Source organism: Halichoeres trimaculatus, unplaced genomic scaffold (assembly GCF_033239565.1).
Source record: "Halichoeres trimaculatus isolate MK-OKI-2021-1 unplaced genomic scaffold, fHalTri1.1 fHalTri1_scaffold_9, whole genome shotgun sequence".
In the NCBI taxonomy this organism is placed as follows: Eukaryota; Metazoa; Chordata; class Actinopteri; order Labriformes; family Labridae; genus Halichoeres; species Halichoeres trimaculatus.
The window spans coordinates 14,102,003-14,120,998 of record NW_027437188.1 but is presented as its reverse complement, the minus strand read 5'-3'; the positions used below and the strand labels follow the sequence as shown (position 1 = coordinate 14,120,998).

Genomic DNA, 18,996 nt, shown 5'->3' with positions numbered 1-18,996 from the left:
TGAGGCTCTGAGGAGGAGATTTTACGTTACTGCTTTTACCAACCAGACAGATTTTCTGAGCTCCATGTTGGGTCAGGTTTCTGGAATCAGGGCTGCCCTCAGCTTCTCTGTCTGAGCCTCAGATCGCATCAGAAGCAGCTTCTCTGACCGGCACATGGAGCTGAAATGAGATGATGAGGTCTGATCTGACATCGCTTTACAGCTGATATGCTAAGCTAATAATAATGTTTCTTAATTAAAAACATCTGTCAGGTCATTTAGTGATCATGAGGACATTGGTGTTTTAATGAACACTGATGGTAACTCGTTGATAGGATTATCTCATAAACTTTGAAGTATCCTGATAATCACACAGGCTTAACACAAAAAAACAAAAAAACTGTCACTGCTCAAACTTTTGAATATATTTAGTCAACGTGTGTTGAAGCTTTGGAGATCAGCGATGTCCACAATGATCAGCTGATTTCCTGGAGTTCCAGTCACAATCACCTGCAGAAACCTCCTCTTTACACGAGCAACACATTGATGTTAAACAAGCACCATTTCATGCACTTCTTTCATTCTACAGAAGAGTTTCTGCTTTTTCTGCGGCTAAAACAATGTTTTACAGAGGGACATTAAATGTGAATAAGAGTCAAAGCAAAAAAGGGTACAATTTTTAATGTTTTAACCATTTCTCCTGCTAGATCTGCACATTCCTAGTAGACAAAAATCCCAGATTAGTGAGCGTAACAAAGATAAAATTGATTACCTCTGTCTTTCAGTCAGATTTATGGCCCAGAGGCAGACATTTTTCTGCAGTAAATTGAGGAATTCAGCAGCTTTTTGGTCTTTTATATGCATGAGTTTCTGTAAATTAGAGGTTAGACTGTGTCTGAGGTGTGACGGTGTGTTTTCTGTTGACACAAAGAAGACATGCCTTAATGTAGAAAATCTGATGTGATGTTTTCGTTTGTTCCTGCAGGAGCGCCAGCGACTGGAGACCATCCTGAACCTCTGTGCTGAGTACAACAAAGGAGAGAGCACTCTGGACCCTCTGGGCTCAGGGAGGACAGGTTTCCCCGGGGGGCTGACAGAGGGTTTAGTGCGCAGACCGTCCCTGGAGAACGTCCTCGGAGGGACTGCATCCCCGGCTTCTCTCCGCCTGGCGCAGAGACAGAGAGAAAGCGACGAGGAGAACCTGAAGGAGGAGTGTAGTAGCACAGAGAGCACCCATCAGGAGGTGAGGACGTCTCCTGCTCCCTGCACAGCCTCAGCTCTGCACAATGGAGACAGACAGGTCAGAGGGGACGCTGTGTCCCAGCAAAGACGCCGTCTGCATGCCGCTGTGGGGGCCAGCATGTGCAACTGGTGTGCATGGCTTTGCTAACGAAGTACAGTGGTTTGGAAAGACAGGCTGATGGACTATTTGGAGTCCATTAGGAGACCCATCAAGAATACGAAGCACGTCCTTCCCTCAGGAGTGTAGAGCCACACTGGTTGATTGGTTTCGGAGTTTGATGCAGTTACTTTATCTAAACTGAACTCACACTTTGCATCATAGGCAGCAGCTCTACCTGCTTTTCTCTCTGCTCTCAGTGGCTGATGTGACCCTGCACAGTATCATTTAAATTTTCAGAATTCACATCCTAAATTCATAAACATTTGACGTTGACAGGACATCCCTGACGAATAAGTGAGCAGTCTGAACGCATCAAACTGGACCTTAAAAAGTCCAAACAGTAACTCTGAGCCAACCACGAGTACAAAACAACATCCCAGACCAGATTTCTCCTCTGAGGGAGCAAAGAGTTGGGACTGAAGAAACCCAGAATTTCCTAAAAGCTTGCAGAGTATAGAAAGAACAGGCGAAAACATTTGCATATCAACATTTTAAAATTTGTTCATGTTTGCATGTCAACATAACAACAACTCACTGTAGTTTCTCCATGGAGGTGCTTGTTGTGTACATGTTGCATGTTTTTAATGTTGCTTTTGTGGAACTCTGCATGACCTGAAAAAACAGCGTCACATCCTCTCAAACTGTACGGTACATAGCTTAGAACATGCCTCTTTTGCACACAGACTTAATTCTGTCTATGAACTGAATCAAGCTGTTTTTTTCTGCACATTTTTTTGACCTCTACTGTTTTTTTTTTCCGTCAGCTCCTACATAGTTCTTGGTATTCTACAACCTTTTGTTGTAGTTTGTTGTCCTGAGTTTGTTGTCTTGCCTCTAAACATTTCCTTAACATCTTCAGAGCAGATCCCCAGAGAGTCATTTCCCACAGTGACATTAAGCTGTTTACTTTCCACCAAAAGAGACTTCTCTTCAAGCCACAATCACTCTGAAAATAAAAGTAATAACAGATCAAATAACAGTGACTGTGTTTCAGGAGAAAAATAAAACTGCACTCTCTGAGGTTCAATTACAACTTTTCTAAACTTTCCATCACCAGCACAACTTTAGGAAATAATTTTGGATCGTTTTTATTAAAGATATGTACTTCAGGCTCAGTTAAACCTCCTGGAAAGGTCCACAGCAGCAATTAATACAAAACATTATTTTTTCAGTCTCTCCATGTCCTCACTTTTTAAAGCCCTATCTCTTTTTTTCTCTCTGCAGCATGAGGACGCCTCCAGTTCAGGTAGTGCAGGTCACCTGGAGCTCGGTTACCTGGAGGACGAGCGGGTTCGTGTTCTCGCTCGGATCGATGAGTTCAAATCACGGCTGACGGAGCTGGAGCAACAACTGCAGGAGTCCAAACAAGAGGTAACACAGAGGAACGTCAGATTTAGTGGGTTGAAAAGTCCTCTACAAATCTAAAGTTGAAGCTCTCCATAACTATTGATTTCCACAGCCCGGACATGTTTGGAAGATGATTATTGTTAAAGATGTTGTTTTTTTCTTATTTTTATATTTTACAGAAAGAAAACAGTTCATGTTATGGATGTCTGTTCTAAATGTGAGCAGTTTTAAATTGTGAAATAAATATTTGTTCAGAGAGTTTTCGAAGAATTACTCAACAGAGACATGAGGTCAGCCTAAAGTGTGACTTTACTGATTGGTGAAACTTGTTTAAAGAGCAGAGGAGGGACCTTCTTTTTACCCTGAAGAGACCTGAAGCTCATCCTGATGAAATTATCCTGAGCCTCATGTTGACTTGGTGTCTGCTCCTGGTTTGTTCCTCCAGGCAGAGATGGAGCGTGCCTTGCTGCAAGGCGAGAGGCAGGCGGAGCTGGACCAGATTGAGGCTGAGACGGACATTATCGCTCAGCTGCAGCACAAGCTGGACGAGCTGGAGAGCGCCATCCAGAGGGAGAAAGACAAGGTACGGAGAGCGGATCACGTTTTGAGTTCATGCTAAGTTCTGTTTGGTATCACAGATAGAGCAGACACACACACACACCACACACACACACTCACTGCCTGTGTTTTTCGAGTCTCTTATCCCTCTTTGGTTTAATGGCGTCTTTCGAGCATCCTGGACTTGGAGATTTTTTCAGATCATCTCTGAATTAAAGACAAATAAAGGACCGCTGAGTTCAGCTCCTTGGGTTTCTCTCCTGCATGTTTTTCACAGCGGTCTGCTCTCTGGTCAACCTTCATCTGTTTTCTTTTTAGCTCGCCTTCGCTAAATAACCAACCTCCATTAACCTCTAACCCTCCTTCCACCTCTGCAGCTCTCACACTCACTCACTGTGTCTCTCTGACCCCCCGTGCTCACCTCTTTCTTCAAGTCTGCATGACAGAAAAACAGAAAACCTGCCTCTGATGGCTGTTTGGGATCTGTAGCCTTTGGTTCTTGTAGTGCATGAGACCCTGAATAAAGTGTTCCAGGAGTGGAAACGACGAGCATGTTCTCATTTTGGGTTCGGATGGTTCCTTTTTCTTTTTACCCACATGTTGCTCATTTTTAATTTAGCACAACAGGAACTGACAGAAATCACATTTACCATCTGAGTTTGAACTGTAGAAATCTGCTCTTTGTAAATGTTTGGTGTATCTGTCTGAAGTTTTTGTGCTATGGTTTCCAACAAGGGATCATTCTAAATTTTATACCTGATCTAAATTTGTTAAACTGACCTAAACATTACCACATTGGTCTGATACCTTGTGTGAAAATGTGATGCTTTGTTATCTCTGATCCTGGATCCTGGATTTAGGGATGGGTATTGATAAGATTTTATTGATATCAATGCCATTATCAATTTATTCTTTAACGATTCCAAATGTCAATCCCTTTCTTTGATTTAAAAATTAAGTCATAGAAGCAGCAGAGGTACTCAGTACACTGTCGCTATCATCTAAAAATAATCAAATGACAAAGTATTAGTTTAGGGTTTACTTCGGTCGGTATTAAGTCAAATACATAAGACATTGTTGAGTCTGGCATGTGTGTGCTTATGTTAACACAGGACATTCGTACCTTCCGTGCCGTGCTGAGACGGCGCAGCAGTGGCTGGCGACCGGTGGAGAGCACTGAATACGTGTGACTCCTTGTATTTGATGCTGTGCCCCGTTGACAAATTTTAAACCGTGTTGTTGGTGTTTCCACCTTTGCATGTTATCACTTTTAAACGAACGTTGCACATCACGCTATTGTCGTCTTTCTAAGAAAAATGGAGCCAGCCTTTAGATCCTTTTTGCCTACTTTTTGTACCATCTGCCATGTTTTTTTTCTCAAAGTCTCTGTTCTTGGCCGCGTAGACTGGCCCTCATGAGACCTTTTTTTAAGACACCTGGAAAAAAGGAATCAGTAAGATAAAATGTAAACGATGGTGATTGATTGAACAACCGGTTCTCGATTCCCATCCCTACCTAGATCAACCCACATTTTGTCAGTGGAGTATTTGCACTTTTGCAAATCCTTGCAATTAAGCGTGTCAGAAACCATAGAGTTAACCTGCTCACACAAGAATTAGGCTCTCGTTACCTTTTAGGGCATCAGGGTGAACTGCAACTACTCAAACTGTCTCAGAGAACCCAGGATCTCGATGACAGGTTACTCATCTTCACACAAGAAAGAGTCAAAACATTACCACATTTCTCTAAAGAGAAGAAAACTGGTGTAACTCCAGAGACAAACTTCTGCAGGGGTGGAGATGAGCTGAAGCGATAAAACCACCTGAGTGCAGACACATCAAATAACAACAGAGTTATTAGTTATTGATGGATCGTTGTGCTTTAACGTGAATCAGCTCTGCGGGGACTCAAAATTTCTTCAACTGATTCAAGGCAATGATTGATACTGCTCAAACTTATTGCTCAGAGTTATCACAGCCCAAAGAGAAAAAGTCCACTAACTTATGGACTAATGCTCTCAGTTTGTTGGATAAACATCTATTGGAGGATCAACACTCAGGTTCAGTCAGAGCGTTTACAGCCAGCAGTCGTCTACAGTGCTATTAAGCTTTTAGTTTGTAAATGTGAAAATGACTGTTTATGTCTCTGTTTTTTACCGTCTTCACTTAAATGATGGAAGGTCTTTACTGAAAGCTTTGAGGTTAATTGTGGTTCTGTGAAACTGCGGCCCTCTTTTAAGGTTAAAAAGAGTAAAACGTTTTGGAGTTGCTCCAGTAAATCATGTCGGAGGTGAGCTCCAAAATAGCATTTACAGTAATTTTTCTGCCAACCACAGGCTCAGAGTGTCCTATAAAGAGTCTAAAAAAATTAAAGGAGCCTTAAAAGGACAGAAGAGATTTTTTTTCTTGGTCTTAAGACCCCAGACCAACTTTAAATGTCTCTTTTTAAAACCTTCATTCTTCAATTACTGGTTTGAAGCAGGTTTATAGGGGTTTATTGGTGGTTTATAGGGGTTAGTTTGCTTACATGTTTATAAGTTTAACAACTATCAATTAATGCCTGAAAGAGGAAAAAACAAACACTTTAATTGGATGTTAAATGATTATGCCAGGATGTTTATGAGGGCTGGGACGATATGCCATTCTCGCGATTAGATTCTTGTACGATTTTTGGGGTGCTGATTTGATTTAGATTGTGAATGATTTTTGCGATTTTTGGTTTCCTTTTTAACACCAGACCATGTGAAAAAGTTAAACAATGATAATGATTTCTACTGACTATATCAGCAGTCACATTTTCTCATAAGATGCACGTCACGTGAGTCAGAGAGAAATATTCACCCTCTGCTGGAGAGACGTGGTGACTTTTTTCCAATCCAGTTTATGAACAAAGACTGAAATGAAGAATTTGAATTTGAAAAAAAAAAAATGACAATGAATCCAAATTTTGAAATTGTCACACAAAAAATCACGATATATAGATTTTAATTTTTTTTCTCCCACCCCTATTGTTTATGTTCTGCTGTTTGAGGCGTTCTCCAGGAGCATTTCCAGACCTCGTGCACTTATCGCTATTTTAGAAATATTAAGTCATCCAGGTGTGAAACAGGAGCATCATCAGTTATTCCCAGACAGCCAATAACCTCATCCTGACAGCTTCGACCTGCTCCCAGCCCAGCCCCTAAACCCTGTGCTGAAAAAGTTTGTCCATCGCTAACACCTCACAGCTCTGTTATCTGCATGGCGTGGATTTTCAGCAGTGTGTTTCTTTCTCTCTCTTCCTTTCCCCTCGCCCATCCATCCTGTGTGTGGGTGTGTGTTGTGTCTTTCTAGGAGAGGGCTAATGTTGAGGCCGAGCGGCGGGCCCTGCAGAGCCTCCAGGAGGGCTACGCTGAGCTGAAGAACCAGCTTCATAACTGTCCCGAGTCCCTGCGGGAACAGTTACAGGAACAGCTCAAAAGGGTGGGTCTTCAAACAGGAGCACCTAGACCCCCCCTCCCCCTTCCCAAGTCTCACCTCCCTCCCCCACTCAAGGACTTCATCCTGCTGTAGTTTTTCTCCATACGTCATCACACACCTGTCACCCTGCACACTCACATACACATGCATTCAGTTAGCAGCACAAACCTCCAGGCACCACGTCAGCTCTTTCAAACTTGTAAACGTATTTCATATCAGGATATGATCCACAACAAACTATTTCAAAAAGAAGAAGCACCTCTGATTGGTCGATTATGTTTTTCCCCTTTCTTCAGAAAGCTCTCAGAGTTTCAGGAGATCACAACAACCTTCTCATTTGACAGATTCCCCGCCTGAAACTCTCTCCTCAGTCTCAGCCCTGTGCCTCTTTAAGGCCACCACTCATCACATGACATCACACATAGTGCTGATGGCACCTTTAACCCTTTACAGAGGCCCACTACATGCAGCCTTCACACACACACACACACACACACACACATGTATGTACAGTATTTCTATTAAAAGCTTCTCGGTGCCCCTCTCAGACCTGCAGCTGCAGCAGTGTCTCCCTCCTCCTGTCTCCACATCTCACCTACATGTTACCCACTCCCACAGGTCCACCCAGGAGCACACACACAGCTCCTGGTCACTTCAGCTGCTTGTGATGCATTTTGGTCAAATATGTATGATGTGTTGCGGTCACGCTGTGCTGCATGTGTGATTCTGATCTGCATCTGTCCTGGCTCAGATAACTGCTCACTAATCGATTAACATAGGCCCTGACTAGATCCACTCTGTGCCCTTCTGCTAATCATCCTCTGACCGCTCCTCTCATGATTTTCAGTGTTTTGTTCAAGTTCAGAATGAAAAATGAGGAATGACTTTGAGAAAGTCTGAATCTACATCATGGTCAGGTGAGAGATAATCACTGACTCTGTGTTCAGAGTCTACAAAAGCTCATTTCTGCCAAAGCAAAGAAGAAAAAGGGGTTGGCAGCACTTTTTTAAATTTAATTTAGGTACAAAGCTTTTCTTTTTTTTTTTAAGACATGAACGTACACTGAGCTAGTAAAGTTATTTTCACCCAAAGATTTCCTGCTCACACATGCATAAAAACTCCTGAAAAGTTTTCAACTTTCAACCAAACGCAAACGTCTGAATTTTTTTACTCAAGCTTTACTCACTTTTTCCTTTTTGCAAAATTTCTGCAAGCAATGGAATGAGACAACTCTAAAATAAGCAAAAAATATCCATGTCCAGCTGGATTATGTTTTGGGACTGGTGCGAAAGCTGTGCAATTTTGGTGCACTTTCTGAAGTTACACAGTAAAAACTGAACTCTAATGAAGTATTTTTGTCTTATTCTTTGTAAAAAAAAAAAAGTTGGTTTAGAATTATTGTAAAGCACATTCACCCGAAAAGTCCAGAAATATATTTTATTTCAAGATATTAGAAGACAAAAAAACAGCCAGTGGGAAAAAGCTGTACTTCTTTAGTTTCTTGTATTAACTTTTTTACTTTTCATAAGCGGTTCAGGCATCATCTACATTTTTTTATATTATGAAATAAGACGTTTTTCTGAACTTGTTATTTGTGCTCATTTGCTTATAGTTTGAATTTGTCCAAATATACAAAGCACTGATGCAGAGGTAAAGCTTTTCCCTTTGACTACTACAGTATACTTTTTACATAATGTCTGGACCTCTTGAAAATGCATATTTTGGAACATTTGAGGCCAGATCTCCAAAAATTGTACCCAAATTTCCAGAAGTGCATGTGTGGAGCAGGCTTAGGCTTTTAAGGAACTTTTCTTTTCAACACATTTACTGAACTGTTCCTCTTTAAGAAGCAGACTCTGTCCTCGCAAAAGCTTCACATAGAGCTGCAGTCTTGATTTGAAACAGCCTGTACCAAGACAGGCACATAGCTTCTGATCTTTATCTAGTACTGCTGGTTTTTATGATACATCAGGCGCCAGGCCTTTATTAAAAGATGATGGTAAATAATTTATTTTGAATGTTTGGAAGAAAAGTGAACATGCTAACAACAAAAAGACATAAAGAGCAAATTATACTGTTTTACAAACGGCACAAAAAAAATTGCTGATCCCTGATCAAACTTGTATTTGCAAACCTGTAAAGGAGTTAGAAGAAGAAATACTTATTTGAGTCTGAATTATGTCTTGAAATAGAACCAGATTTCTTTCAAGGTGTTCCACTGTAATGTCTGGGTGTTGACATTTTGAGTTTTCATTCCCTTTTTATGTAATGAGTCATTTCAGTCTCAAGCTGCACTTCAGCAAACCAACATCAGCTGTCAGCTCTTTGACAAGCACCTCAAGACCCTCAAGAGGGCTCTGACTCAAACACTCAACATCCTAAAGTGCTTCAAAACTTTAACACATGAGCAGCTCCAAAGTCTGAAAGCAGCAGCAGAGACGACCGGCTGTTACCTGACGTACATCAGGGGAACACAGCAGCAGAAAGAGAAATCAGATGGTGTTTATCTAAATAATCAGCCGTTGTATTCTTAGTATTACGGTACATGCAGGGAGAACACACACCTGTATCTGTGCTGCAGTGGGAGCATGTTCCTCATGGCTGCTTGGCTGAACTCAGTGTGCTTATAGTCGAGCCAGGAGTTGCAGCTTTAGCCGAGAAAATATTAAAAAGTGTAAAAACTGTAAAAGTTTTAGTGAAGGTTTGTCTGCTTTGCTTCCAGCAGCTTCAGTGGAGTAAGATTAGTGGCTGCCTTTGAATAGGAAGTGCACATAGCGTGTCTTTCTGTCGATTCGATGTAACCGCTGGCGTTGTGTGCGTGCCTCCATCAGGACGGAGAGACTCTGGAAGCAGGCACCAAAAAGTTTGAAGACCTGGAGTTTCAGCAGCTGGAGAGAGAGAGCAGCCTGGAGGAGGAGCGGGAAACCATCAGCCAGCAGCTGCTGCAGGAGAGAGCCGAGTATCACGGCAGCGTGGCCAAGAGGAAGGTGAGGAAGCACCCAACAGAAGCTGCACCATCTGGAACACAGGATACGCTTATGGTGGTTTTCACTTTAGATTTATAGCAGCTGGTGGCGAGGGGTTCAGTATTTCTTTTCAACAATCAGAATGCCAACACTGTTGATTTGAGGAAGCAGTGAGAATCTTTCCCGTGTTGTCCTCTTCAGGAGAAGGTTTCTGCTCTGGAGAGTCAGGCCAACCAGCTCAGCCTGCAGGCCACTCAGGAGTGTGAGCGGCTGGCCAAAGACAGGACCCTCACCGTGCAGATGCTCCAAAAGGTGAGTGCACCACACCACCACAGCCAGGGTGAGGCAGAAGTTTTTTAAGTACATCTTAGTTTTAATGCTTTATGTCAACACATTCCTCTGCTCCTGCAAACAAATGACTTGATGAAAGATTAGCAGCTGTTAGCTCTTCTGTTTTTATTAAACTAGTTGTGCAGTAAAAAGAAAGATGAATATTAAAAAGCTTACACAAAATCTTCTCTTCTTACTTAGTCTAAATCAGTGCTTCCAAAAGTGAGAGTCACAAAACATTGATGGAGGGGTCCCGAAGGCCTCCCAGACTCAAGAACTGTTTACAATTGCATATTTCATCCATTGTTATAACATTATTGAGACAATAGAGGTTTAATTTGTTATGCAAATCACGCAAAAAGGAAGTGTTTGATCTGTTTTTCTTTGTTAAAGATCCCTGAGGTGACTAAACCAGGATAATGGCTGTTATCCAGTTTTTGGACTGGCCTGTTAGAGTGTTCCCACTGCTGGGTGTTGCTATTCTCTTGCATTGCAATTTTAGGAGCTGGGAACTGAAACCTTGGTCTCATAACCTCTAAATATCGTTCTTATGCCTGCTTGTTTCTACCTGCTGCTGCTTGACACCTTAGATCAAATAATTTTGGCCTAAAATGTTGAATTCTGTCAGCTTCTACTAACTTTTATCATACTTGCGTATGCATTTGCACAGATAATAAAAGATAGGAGCTACATCAGTGCTTTCAAAACCAAAAATATTAAGGCTTTAATATCATTGAAATCTGTCAATATAATGTGATTTATCTTATGCTGAAGTAACATTTATTTGATTGAAGGAGCAGGTTAAAGTGAACTGTGTCTCTCTGTTGTAGGAGAAGGAGCGGCTGTCGGCCCTGGAGAAGAGGTACCACAGCCTGACTGGTGGAAAGAGCTTCCCAAAGTCCCCCACAGCGATGAGAGAGGTGAGAGAAACACCGATCTGCTATGTGCAAACCTAAACAACCTCTCATCCCTCACCTCATTTATCTCACTAACTGGCTCAAGATCATTAGTGATAACCCAATCTAACTGCTGATCACACCTTCTTTAATCAGATTATTGTTGGTCACATGTCTCTGATGTTGAGCTTGTGATAGGAAGTGTGTAGAGCGAGCTAATTCGTAATTAGATCTTTACTCTGTGTAGCAGCTGGATGGATGCTAATCCCTTAACTAACCTCTCCCGTCCTGCACATGGAGGCAGTTGTAGGATTAAGAAGTGGAGAATTTATCTGCAGAAAGCAGCAAGCAAAGGCATGCACATGTAATACGTCACTCATTTTGAGTTTATTGCTTTCTAAAAAGCATCACATAGTCAGGGTTTGACGAAACAGCGAAAGACTTATCCTGACCAATGTGAGCCAATCAGCTGTTGAGATCTGACTCACTGCACAGACAGAAAACCTCCTTTGAAGACTGGCTGTGATCTGTTCTTGTAGAAACTGAGTCTTCTCCATGGTTCTCCTTGCTTCCTCTGCAGTATTAAAGGCATTTATTCCTGAATTGTTAAAACAGGGGGTGCTCCATATCAGCGAGGTCGACCTGTTGCTGGAGGACATCCACTCCTCCCAGTATTCCCTCTGTCGAGCCTCTTCTTCCTACTTACATCCCTCCCCTTCCTGTCAGTTGTATCCCAGCAGTCCCACAGAGGTAACCAGACTAACGTTCCCCCTGCATGAAGCCCGCTGCTTCCCCTCCCTCAGCTGTGTGTGCAAAACCCTCCTTGGAGATCACTCATTGTGTCCTGGCAGAGTCCTGATCACACTGTGTGTCTGTTTGCACTTGTGACTCCTCTCTGTGTAAACCATAGTTTCCTGCAACTATGCTGAGGTAGACGTAGCTCTCAGTCTGAGATCCATTGTGTTTTTTTTGAAGCACAGAGATGTGGTAGAAGACCCGTCAAAGGACTGATGCACTCTGGGCCTTATTTGAATATATTTGAGGTCTTCTGACTCAAAGGAACAAACGTTTAAGGATGATCCTGAGGACCCATGACAAATATGGACTCTTAAAAAAATCACATGTGTGGTAGGGCAGTGAAAGAGCCCATTTGGATGCTCCTGCGCCCAGATGTGAAGATACTTTCACTTACAGTCCTCAGCTAGTTCCCAGTTGTGGCGATTTGTCACATTTTTAAACTTCAGCATCTTCTCCTCGTACGCTACATCTCTGCTTTTTGTGTCAGCCAGCCGTGATGCTAAAGTTGCTCTTCTTGTTGCTTGGTGTGTTCTTGTTTGTCTGTTCTCACACACACACACACACTGTGCAGCTTTTTGTTGCACTAAAACTTAAACCCAGGCCTGTTGTTTTACCCAACACCTTATCCCTGTGAGCTGTGTGTGTGTTTACGGTGCAGTGTTAATCCCATGGCTCCTCGTCCTGTCTAATCCTTGTTGCTCTTCTTGTTGTCATTGCTGTTGCTGGCTTTTGGCTCAGGAGTACATGAAGCTGTCGGACGTTTTTAAGATGTATGGCGGCCACAGCTCACCTTCCTCTCACGGCCGCTTGTTTGCTGTAGACACTGCGTTAGCTGGCGAGGTACCATCACTTCCTCTCTGTCCTTTTCCTGATACCTCTCTCCTCTGTCTCATCTCTGTCCATTCTTCCATTTCCATGTCATGTTGCTCCCTCTGCTGGTGTACTCTTACTCAGACTGACTGTACCCTTGGCTTTGCTCTCTGCTCCATGAGACCGTGCTGTCAGCTGTGTGTGTTTTCCTCCTCTGTAGCTGCTCTGTGGCTGCATCCTGTCTGCAGCTCAGAGACTAATTAGAGCTGAACTGATGAATGCTGTGAAGCAGCTGAAAACTACTTTTATAAATGAACACCAGAAGGACATACACTATAAAATTTATAATCTGCATTTTTGCGCCTTAACTTCATTCTAAGGAACAAAAACCACTTCAACGAAACATGTGAAGCTGACCTCAGCTGATTCTCTTCTTTTCTTGTACTTATGAAAACCAAATTTGTTATTATGCTTCATTTATCACTAAAGATGGAGTCATGATTGGAAAGGAGCAGCAGAAAGATTTGAATAAAATCTACAGAAACATTCATCAGCTAAATTTCCACAAAACCTTAACCTTTAACCTCACTGTTAAGATCTTTTAACTTAGTAATATCACACATCTTAAAACATTTTAACTTCTTAATTCATATTCCTCCACAGCTCACTGGCTGGCGCGGAAAAACTTTTAGTGATTCAAGTTTTAGATAATGCAGGATGAGGTTTCTGTAACTGCTCTGTCACTGACTTCAAATCCTCATTGTGCTTTTTTATATAGCTGCCTAATAGGCCGCTAATTAATGATGAAAAACTGCATAAAATAAAGCACTTCACTTCATACTGGTTGTCTGAAAACTTCATCTCAGCATGGTCCAGGATCATTGAGCAACTGCGTGACTTTCAGTAGTGACTTATATTGTCAATGAATATGATAAGATTGATAAATGCTGTGTGCTCATCAGTCTACTCACGTTGTATTGATGAAGATTTTATTGCAGCAGCAGAACATTTGTGACTTCATGAATCTGAATCTCAGATCTATATCTGTCTTCATTTTATGGATGTCATGTTTCTGTTATTTAACTGTTCTGAACTGCTGGATGAAAACTAGCCTCTAGCTCTGACATATTTACATGATGCTTAGCTGAAAATTTTATGTACACTGTCCCTTTAAATAAATGAATAAATAAATGAATAATTATTAGATAAAATAGTCCTGCAGCTTTAATAGACCGCCTGAGCCAGCTTTTAGCATCATCTGTTTACTTTCTATGAAATAACTTCTAGATTTGGTAAAGTTTCCTCTGCACCAAAATGCTATAAGAAAAACACTGTATCTGTTAAAAGTCAATTTTCCTGATGCATCATGGGATGCTGTGAGTAAACTGTCCCTGGAGTAATTATTCTCAGTCATGCCGCAGCACAATAACTCATCATGTTTAGGGATGGGAATTGATAAGATTTTTTCAATACCGATGCCCTTATTGATTCTGCTTATTGATCTGATTCCGTATCGATTTCCCTTATCAATCCCTGTTGTGAATTTTCTTGGTACAAAAAGTAGCTTTACAGGTTTTCTGTGTCAACAACAAGTGGGACATCTAGTGTCTCAAAGTGGTTATAGCAATGGTTTCAGTTGTTTGGAAGCTTTCCGTAGTTATGAAGTCAGCCATGAGCCAATTGCCTGTTAGCTTTTGACATTTGAAATTCTCTGTATTTTTTGCAAAGAGTTGATGTGATATGTTTCTGTGATGAAAGTTGAAATTCTAAACTGAAGCTGAAGTTATACTGACGTATGCTAACTGCTAGCATATCAATGCAGTTTCCCAAATAAGTTAGCATCAAGCTTGTGCTATTTTGTTATTTTGGTAAATAAGGTGATTTATTCCATTTTGAATGTACTGAATATGAATCTCCTGAGAGAGAGTAATGTACATTTCTTTATGAAGTCAATTCTACAGTAAAGCTTCAAGCTGAAAATCCTGAATCAGAGTTTTCTTGGGAAACGTTATCTAACTGTAAAACTAAGATAGCTGCAGCAGACTAGTCATCGTAAGGCTCGGCGGGGCCGGCACAATGTAAAGAATTGATAAGGGCATCCTTACACACAAAGGCTAAAGATATCGATGGACTGGAACATACCATATCAATTCTCAACAGAAACCAGTTTTTGATTCCCATCCCTAATCGTGTCCTCTTGAACACGCTCTTTAAAGTGACAAGGGAGTGATTGCAGACACAGCTCAGAGGATCAAATGTGATTTAGTTTTTATTTTGGTTCCTGGAAATAAAAAGTAGACTTAAACGGTTTATAAATCAGTCAAACCCTGATGTCGACCCTGTGAACGTCTCATGTTGTGTTGCTATGCTGTGTGTCCTCACTCGGTGCCTCCTCCTCCCCTCACTCCTTTATGAAGCAGAAAGTTTCCTGGAAGCGTTTCCCTTTTTTCACCATGTTTACCCTCTCTGTCCTCCTCTCTCCTCTCTTTATCCGTGTGTGTGTTTTAATGTGTGTGTTGGTGAAGGAGTATGTGACAGTGGGACAGTTAAATCAGATGTATGGGATGCCAAAGGTGGAGTCGTCCCCTACGTCACCGCTTCGCCAGCCCCTGCAGCCTGGAGCAGTAGACCCCGCCTTCTCCTGCCTCCCCTCTCCTCATGGCTCCTCCCTCTCTCTCTCTGTGGAGGTGTGTGTGCTTCCTCCCTTGCTTCCTTTTTTCCCTAACCTTCCTTCCTTCCTCCCTAATGTCCGATAGATCTACAGAATGTTCCTTTAAGTGTTCAGATTTACTCTCACTGAAGCCAAAGAGACTTAAAGTCCTGTGATGTTTCTATCAGAGTCTGCAGCTCGTGCTGAGGGTTGTACTAAAGCTTTGCCTCAAGTCACAGACTCCCATTGTTTCCACACACACTCACAAGACTCAGCTCATCGTTAAAGCGCTGATTTTACTCTGAAATCCATCGTTTCTGATATCACATTTAAAGTCATTGTCTCTCTGTCTTTAATGTGGATCATTGTTTCTGAGCTGAGGTTTAAGAAATGAGTTTTTCAGCTGTTAAAGATTCACTCATCACCTCCAGAGACACATCAGACAGCATGTTTGTTTTTTTATTTGTTAAACCCTCAAACAAAAATAAATCCTGTGCTGTGGAAATGCTGCACGCAGACTCTGGACACTTAAATTAAAATCCAACATAAAGGAGATGAAACTTAAATGTTCTTGTTGGAAACTGGGTCATTGCAGCAGCATCACAGGAGCAGAATAGAGACATGTAAAGCAGGATACAGCAGCTGGAGGGTATGAAGAATAATCCAGCTGACAACTGTAATGTGTTGAAGATGTTTAAGAATAATTTTCAGAGCTGAAAACTTTAATTACAGCTTTTGAGGGTGTTTAAAACAAAGGTTTCTCCTCTCCCTGCTGTCTTTGAATGCTTTCTAACTTCTCCTGTCCTCTCTCCTCTCCTGCTGGGTCCGTCTCCCCTCGCTGCTCCTCCGTGTTCCCTCCAGTATCAGCCTGACAGGTCTCACCTGTCCAAGATAGATTTAGAGCAGTGGTACCAGGAGCTGATGGCTGGCTCCAGCCCGCTCTGTCCGCCTCCTCTGCCTGCCAAGTCTCTGTCGGGCCGCCGGCCTGTGCTGCAGGTATTCACAGGGCCTTTTCCTCCTCCTCATGTCTTCACCTCATTCTGCTGTTTGTGTGTTTCCTCTGCCTGCATCTGATCCAAAAACCTCTGAGACAAGAGAAAAAGATCCCAGCACATCAGGTTTTAAAAGATGCATTAACATCACTTGACTGAGGTCAGGTTCTCTCTATAACTTACACTCCATCTTTGCAGAACCAGGCGTTATGACTTTGTGTTTAAAGATGTTAAAAGCAGAATTTTTCAACTGAAGCAGGGTGCAACTTGAAGCCTCTGTGAAACTTTTATGTCCTGTATTGATCTGGTTGGACAAAATATTTCCTGTTATTTTTACAGATTTTGTCCTGCACATACTTGAGAGCTGTTTTCTGAGGAAAAATCTCAACCTGCTTCAAATAAATCTTTCAATCTTTGCTGTGGAAATGTAAACAGAGACAGTTTCACGCAACAAAAAATAAAATCTGAGTAGTAGTAGTAGTAAAAAAATGTCTTGCTGGATTTAATATTTGTTACATTTGCTCAGTAAGTTCAGGGATATTCAATTATTTAAGATATTTTTAGACAAAAATAAGGTAATAGTTGCTTGTTATCCATGAAAAAGATCTAACACCTAGTACTTTGAAATGGAGAAATAAGGATGAAATCCTGTCAGATGAATCTAGCTAACCTGATGTCTTTTACGACATTTTCTGTTAAAATTAAAACAGAAACACTTGCAAAGATTTCAGTTTTTACAGCACAGCAAGAGACTTGTCTGACGTGTTGCAAAACTTAAATCCAAGCAAGAGTTTTTACGGTATGTTATTTTTAGTTTTATTCATTTTTGCCTTAATGCAAAATTTCTGCAAGAAATTAGATTAGCCAACATTGAATGCAGCAAAAAAATATCAATCTGTGCTGTGATGAGATCAGTACTTTGTGACCAATGAAAGGTGGTGTGATCTCAGTGAAAAACTGTAATCTGAACAAGTGTTAATTTTGTATTTTTAGTAAAAAAAAAAAAAGGTTTCATTGGACTCAGTATGAGTTACATTCACCAGACAAGTCGAGTGACATCTTTATAGTTGAAATACACTTTAAATATGACTTCATAGAGTTTTCAGTCTTTTCTCTATGAGCTGTATATGCTTTTGTTAGTCTTGAAGAGACGTAAGTTTAAGTTTGGTCTGTCTCAAAACTCTTCACATGAGCTTCAACAAAAAGAGAACTATCACAGCGTAGTATAATAACTTGAATCATGTAAGCCACATATATTGTAAAACTATGTCATGATACAGAAATATGACAAGGTTTCTGCTGTGGATATAAATTTACAGACCTAGAAATCCACACACTGCCTCGTGCCCACACAGACTGTCACAAAGACACCAAACACGTCACAGTTTAGTCCTGGAATGCTTGGTCCAGGCCTCTGACCTCACTTTGGTGTGAGGCATGAAGTCAGCTTGTGTGTTAAGTGGAGAGCGAGACTTCAGCCGCTGCTTAAACGGAGTCAGAAGTTTGAACACTTTCATGTCATTACTTTGAACATCAAGTCGTTCACACAGAAACTCCCACAGTACATGAACGCAGCATTAACTCGAGGTGGCCTGATCAAAGGGCGCTTCAATGAGAGGGATGAGTCTGCTGTTCCAGGTGTGTGTGTGTGTGTGTGTGTGTGTGTGTGTGTGTGTGTGTGTGTGTGTGTGTGTGTGTGTGTGTGTGTGTGTGTGTGTGTGTGTGTGTGTGTGTGTGTGTGTGTGTGTGTGTGTGTGTGTGTGTGTTAAGCTGCAGCCTGACTCATGTATTTTCTGTCGGCTCTTTGATATTTTCGTCCTCCTTTGATTCAGAGATTCTTGCTCCTCATTGAAGCTTGATTGCAGCATTTTGTGTTAACACCGGTGTTCAGCGGCTCTCACAGTTTGATGCTCGTCGTCCTTTAACGTTTGTTTCCAGCTCGCAGCTCCACTGGGCTGAACCTGGGCTGGACTTCAGGTCTCATCCTGACACCCTTCATCCGTCGTTATACCTCTTCCTCTCTGTGTCTCATCTTTGTTTACTCCCCCCCCTCTCTCAGGTGTTTCGCTCTAAGCTGGACAGTGACCCAGGTTTGTCCCTCCATCAGCCTAAATCCGGCTCTGCATCGCCCCTGCAGCATGGGGCAGCAACACTGGGGCGCAACTCAAGCTCCAAGGTAAAGCTACAACTATATTTCTCAACCTCATGCTCGCCTGTTTGGTTCCTTTACCCTGACAGTCCTTCTCCTCCCTCTGACCCTGCAGAGCCCTCTGCTGGCCGCCAACAGCACCGGCAGTCTGCCCAGGAACCTGGCTGCAACCCTGCAGGACATCGAGACCAAGAGACAGCTGGCTCTGCAGCAGAAAGGTAACTCACCTGGTCTTAATGAAAACTAACACTGTGCTTGTGAGTCTGCACTCATGATTCATTCAGTGCTGCTGCAGCTCTGTCTGCTCTACATCAAGGTCGGTGGTGAGAGGCCTCTGGGTTAAAATCCACGAGGAGGGTGGAAAAGAAATCTGAAGTGTTGCAAAAAAACAGAAAAAAGGAGTCAGAGGCTGTGCAAAGTCTAGTTTCAGTGTTTTCATTGATTTGATTTCATTGATCGAAGCTTTGTCAGAAAAGATATCGATACTTTTCAGTTAACTTAGATATGCAGCTCTGGAAAAAAGGTCAATTACAACAGACGGTTTGCTTTTCCCTGTTACATACAATGTTTTATGATACACTCACTGATTCCTAAATGAAATAATTTTGTCTAACAGCTTTTAAATGGAGAAAATGACAGCTGGTTACATGCTTACGTGCAT

General features: G+C 41.9%; 1 protein-coding gene across 16 annotated transcripts in view; it reads left to right on the top strand.

Moving 5' to 3' along the window:
• Positions 1–18,996, top strand: part of phldb1b (pleckstrin homology-like domain, family B, member 1b) — a 119,172-nt gene that overhangs the window by 82,702 nt on the left and 17,474 nt on the right. For 9 of the 16 annotated variants that reach the window (XM_074679069.1, XM_074679070.1, XM_074679072.1 and 6 more), the window contains 13 exons: positions 965–1,279; positions 2,606–2,752; positions 3,174–3,311; positions 6,619–6,747; positions 9,576–9,731; positions 9,912–10,022; positions 10,871–10,960; positions 11,552–11,686; positions 12,473–12,574; positions 15,070–15,231; positions 16,056–16,190; positions 18,246–18,362; positions 18,451–18,553. In XM_074679069.1, the coding sequence (XP_074535170.1) occupies positions 965–1,279; positions 2,606–2,752; positions 3,174–3,311; positions 6,619–6,747; positions 9,576–9,731; positions 9,912–10,022; positions 10,871–10,960; positions 11,552–11,686; positions 12,473–12,574; positions 15,070–15,231; positions 16,056–16,190; positions 18,246–18,362; positions 18,451–18,553 (1,840 nt within the window). The remainder of the gene's footprint in view (positions 1–964; positions 1,280–2,605; positions 2,753–3,173; positions 3,312–6,618; positions 6,748–9,575; positions 9,732–9,911; positions 10,023–10,870; positions 10,961–11,551; positions 11,687–12,472; positions 12,575–15,069; positions 15,232–16,055; positions 16,191–18,245; positions 18,363–18,450; positions 18,554–18,996) is intronic. The other 7 variants (XM_074679077.1, XM_074679085.1, XM_074679073.1 and 4 more) reach the window with 6 other exon arrangements.